The sequence below is a fragment of the Symphalangus syndactylus genome, chromosome 1, assembly GCF_028878055.3.
Source record: "Symphalangus syndactylus isolate Jambi chromosome 1, NHGRI_mSymSyn1-v2.1_pri, whole genome shotgun sequence".
Classification (NCBI taxonomy): Eukaryota; Metazoa; Chordata; class Mammalia; order Primates; family Hylobatidae; genus Symphalangus; species Symphalangus syndactylus.
In genome coordinates, this window is record NC_072423.2 from 86820421 (window position 1) to 86825524 (window position 5104).

Consider the following 5104-nt stretch of genomic DNA (forward strand, 5'->3'; position numbering starts at 1 on the left):
CTCCTGGTGTGCCGTTTTCCAAGCCCGTTGGAAAAGCGCAGTATTAGGGTGTGACTGACCCAATTTTCCAGGTGCCGTCTGTCACCCCTTTCTTTGACTAGGAAAGGGAACTCCCTGACCCCTTGCACTTCCCCGGTGAGACAATGCCTTGCCCTGCTTCGGCTCGGCTCACGAATCGTGCGCTAAACTGACTGTCCTGCACCCACTGTTGGCACTCCCTAGTGAGATGAACCCGTTATCTCAGATGGAAATGCAGAAATCACCCGTCTTCTGCGTCACTCACGCTGGGAGCTGTAGACTGGTGCTGTTCCTATTCGGCCATCTTGGCTTGGGAGATATCGAGATAATAGTCTTAATGAGCTTTTTGAAGATTGATAGAATATGTATTTCTAGCACACAGGCAGCACTTAATGTTATCTATTACTAATAACTAGTATTTGAAAATATAAATTTGAGGCTGAATAATATCTTTTTATATAGTAACTTTTTAACCAATACTTATTATAGGAAAAGTGGATTAATTTCTTTTCTTTTTTTGAGACTGAGGGAGTCTTGCTCTGTCCCCTAGGCTGGAGTGCAATGACGCAATCTCAGCTCACAGCAACCTCCGCCTCCTGGATTCAAGCGGTTCTCCTGCCTCAGCCCCTCAAGTAGCTGGGATTACAGGCACACGCCACCATGCCAGGCTAATTTTTGTATTTTTAGTAGAGTTGGAGTTTCAACATGTTGGCCAGGCTGGTCTCAAACTCTTAACCTCATGATCTGCCCACCTCAGCCTCCCAAAGTACTTGGATTGTAGGCATGAGCCACTGCACCTGGCCTATTTTCATTTTTATGTATGATGCTATAATAAACCACAAATTTGTTCTGATTGTTCTCTGTTTGTCCCTAGTTCTCAAGGTTTTTGTCTGCCTTTCCCTGTGCCCTAGGAGACTGACTTCTGTGGACTGATTCATCCAGTCTCCCCTCCCCACTTGCTGCCAGTTAAGTTTGGGCTGTGGAGACAGGGCAAGAAATGGAAAATTTTGAGCAAAGAGACTCTGGGGTATTTACCTTACTGTGTCTTCCTTGCATGGCCATAGTTCTGTCATAGTTTCTTTTTATTTCTGATGCCACAGTTTCTACCAAGTGGTTTATCTCCTTAAATCTAGCTGTCACTGGACTCTGATAATGTTGCACCCTTCTTCTACAGCACGCCTTTTAGGTCTAGGGCTGAGAAGGCTTCCTGCTATTGCTAGCATGTTAGTGCTCTGCCACATTTGATTGATTTCCTTACCTATAACCACTGCAGATAACCCTTTTTAAATGTTTTTTAGTTAAAATCTGTTGAGTGAGCTATCTCTCTCCAGCTGGTAACTGGACAAAGTATTATACTTGCCACTTTATATCACTTTATGCTCATGTAGTTCTTTCCTAGAAGAGAAATTACTGAGTCAAATTGTAGAAATATTTAAAAATCTTTGGTACAATAAACAGAATCCATATAATTTATACCATCTTTTAGATGAGTTTTAACACCAAATGATAGAAATCTCAGTTTCATAGAGATTTGGTGGACTGGAACCAAATACTTGCCTCATAGGCTGTCCCCTCATCTTTCCTAGCTGTTCTGGGAAAGGCAGTTCCTATAAGAACTCTCCCTACGGCCCCTTTCATCTCACTGTTCCTCAGGGCATAGATGAGTGGGTTGAGCAGTGGGGTTCCCAATGTGTACACCAGTGAGATGAACTGATCTTGCTTGGGGTGGTAACTGGAGCTGGGGAGCAGGTACATGAAGGCACAGCAGCCATACTGCAGCAGCACCACAGTGAGGTGGGAAGAGCAGGTGGAGAAGGCCTGGTGGCGGCCAGCAGCCGAGCGGATCTTGAGCAGAGCAGCCACTATGAAGGTGTAGGAGGTGGTGATGAGGAAGAAAGGCACAGCAATGGCTAGTATGGCTGCCACCAACACTGACTGCTCATGAATGTGACTCTGAGCACAAACAAGATGCATGACTGGTGGCACATCACAAAAGAAGTGCTCAATGCCCCGAGCCTGGCAGAATGGCAGAGAGAAGATGAAGGCCACCAGTTGTAAGGACAGGAACAGACCACTGATGACTGATGCCACAACTAAGTGGACACAAAGAGTCAATGTCATGAGGAGAGGGTACTGCAAGGGGTGGCAAATGGCCACATAGCGGTCATAGGCCATGGCAGCCAAGAGGAAGCAATCAGCACTGCCCAGTGCAATGAAGAAAGCCATCTGGGTGGCACAGCCCAGGAGGGTGATGGTCTTCTCTGATTGTAGGGTGTTGGCCAGGATATGGGGCACCACCACTGCAGTGTAGCATATTTCAATCCCAGAAAGGCTGCCCAGGAAATAGTACATGGGTGTGCATAGACGGGCTTCTGTACGAATGGACACCACAATGAGAATGTTCCCAGCGATGATCAAACCATAAACCAGGCTGACCCCAAGGAAGGACAGAATACGCAGTTCTGGGCAGGAGGGACAGGCCAGGAACACAAATTCCATCAACACTGAGTGATTTTCCCAGGTCATTGAGCTAACAGTATTTCTCTGTGGAGAGTTACAAGTACAGAAGGAAGAATCAGACTGAAGATAAATTAAGTTACACTCTGAGCCATGAATCTAATATAATCAGGACCGGAGTTAGAAACTGGAAGGATCAAGACTAGTTCTTTTTCTTTTCTCCACTTTTACCAAGTTTCTCCACATTAATATCTACATCTCAATTTCTACCTGCCAAGAGTTGGGCCAAACTATGTAAGATACTATTGAAGAAAAATGGCAGAGGAAGTGGGTGGAATTTAGGAGCTATTTTCAGAAAGAGTGGAATGAAAATTCAATTCTTTCAGCAAATTCACAAGAAAGTGTCAAGGAATTCTTGGGGCTAGAAATCATTAAGGTAAGGGAGATAAGCCATTTATTCATTCACTTATTCATTCATATATTTATTAGGTTGGTGCAAAAGTAGTTGCAGTTTTGCCATTACTTTTGATGGCAAAAACTGCAATTACTTTTGCACCAACCTAATATTTACACTCGATGTCTCCTGGGGTACTGAATAAGTGATATGTCACTGTAACTCTCAAAACTAGTGGTGGGAAGTGAAGAAAGAAAAAAATTACCCATGGAGCAAAGGGCTAACAGAGGCCTGAGTATGACAGTGTCAGGGATATGCCTCAGAAAATAAAACCCTCTCTACTATTGGTTTTTCTAACCTTATCTGACCAGAAGTATAAGGCTTGAAGGAAACAAGGTGTCTTATCATATGTTTCCTCCTGGCGTGGGTGGAGGTATGAGAAAATATGTGATCCCAAGATGCTGGAAATCTAAGAAGCCTTCTTGTGAATTTGGGCATGACTATGAAAGTCTAAGCCCATCTATTTTTCATATTTCTCAGAAGCTAATGTGAAGCGAGAAGCCATATCTTTTCCACAAAAACCTTCTAATAAACAGACATAATTTGCAAAGGGCATCCATTCCACTTATTTTCCCAGACCAACTCATATTAAATAAGGTGGAAAAGGCATAACGTGTGGCCTTGTTTCAACGTGCCAAATTTTAGTATTTCCTGTTATTGCATATGAGATTTGAAGAGAAATCTCTACCCAGAAGCACCACTTCCAGTAAAAATTATTCCCAAACCCACCTCAGTGTCACAAGCATGGGGAAAAATATGAGTAGGCAGCTGCAAATATTAAGAGCACCTAGGGCAGAAATGACTCTCTGCTGTTTTTCCAACAGCTAACAAGCGGTATCTATTTCAGTTGGTCTCTTTTCCTGAGCTGAACTTCAATAATGCTTTGAATGGTTTCTAATGCCACTTAGCGTATTGCACATTATACTATATCATGTGGAGGAGGGGCAGTGTATCAATGTGAAATCAGCAGGGAAGGGAAGTGATGTGGTTTGAATAATTCCAGCTCCTGGCTTCATGATGTTACGTAATGTATAATTTTTCTGAGCCACAATTTCTGTATTTGAAAAATGGGAATAATAATTATACTTAGACAAAAGAATTGCTGTAAGTTTAAATGCAATAGTAATGTAAGATATCACAATGAACTGTCCATGGTAATGGCAACCTAATAAAAGATAATCATCATTATTATTTATAAATTCAAGGGCAGCCATTCTGCTTTATTTACATTTTGATCATCCCATATAAGCAAGCCTAATGTTGTGCAAAGTTTAGACACTCAATAATTATATGTTGAATGGATAATACAGCTTGAAAATGTTATTTATACATTTTCTTCATTTTCTACTTTCACTTTGCCTTGCAGTGAAAGATTTAAGATTATTCATAAATCACTTGTTTAGGAGTCCTTATATAAAACAACTTCATATCTAAGATTTGAGCTGCGCTGTGGAAAGAATTCTATCATTCAAGAACATAGCATATGGAAGTCTACAACAGGCATACATCTAAAGGCTAGTCTACCCTCTACATTATTATAGAGAGACACTTTGAAATCTGTGTCACAATGACAACTTCTGAGAATTTTATTGTAGTCTGTTACACTCATATCATCTTTTCAAAAAGTTATATTTGTTTTTAATTGACAATAATAATTGTACAATGTGATGCTTTGATACATACACACATTGTGGAATGATCAAATCAGGATAATCAGCATATCCATCATGTCATATAGTTATCATCTGAACACTGCTCTCTATAATATTTGTAATCTGAATACTCCACCTATAATAAAATATTTAAAATATTTACATCAGAGTTATTATGTCATAAATTCTAAGTGCAAGAAGGGACCTCAAAAATGGCCAATTTGATCCCCAATTATTAGATACTTGAATTTCCGATACAGTATGTAGACACTGGGTCACCTTCAATGCCCAGGGAATCCCATTACCTCCTGGTTTGCTTGCTCTGCTGTGGAAAGACTGGATTCTCTGAAAGTCATTTCTGTAATAAACTGAAACCTGCCTCTGGGCAACTTCTAAATGTTCCTTTTATTTGACACAATATGGCATTTTTTTCTTTCTTTCTCTTTCTTTCTTTCTTCTTTCTTTCTTTCTCTTTCTTTCTTTCTTTCTTTCTTCTTTCTTTCTTTCTTTCTTCTTCTTTCTT

At 40.8% G+C, this 5104-nt stretch overlaps 1 protein-coding gene across 1 annotated transcript; it reads right to left on the minus strand.

Moving 5' to 3' along the window:
• Window positions 1–1600: 1600 nt before the first annotated feature.
• Window positions 1601–2517, minus strand: OR10W1 (olfactory receptor family 10 subfamily W member 1). The gene is given in 2 exon segments (XM_055258287.2): window positions 1601–1629; window positions 1632–2517. Coding segments are annotated over 2 exon segments (915 nt in total).
• Window positions 2518–5104: the final 2587 nt, after the last annotated feature.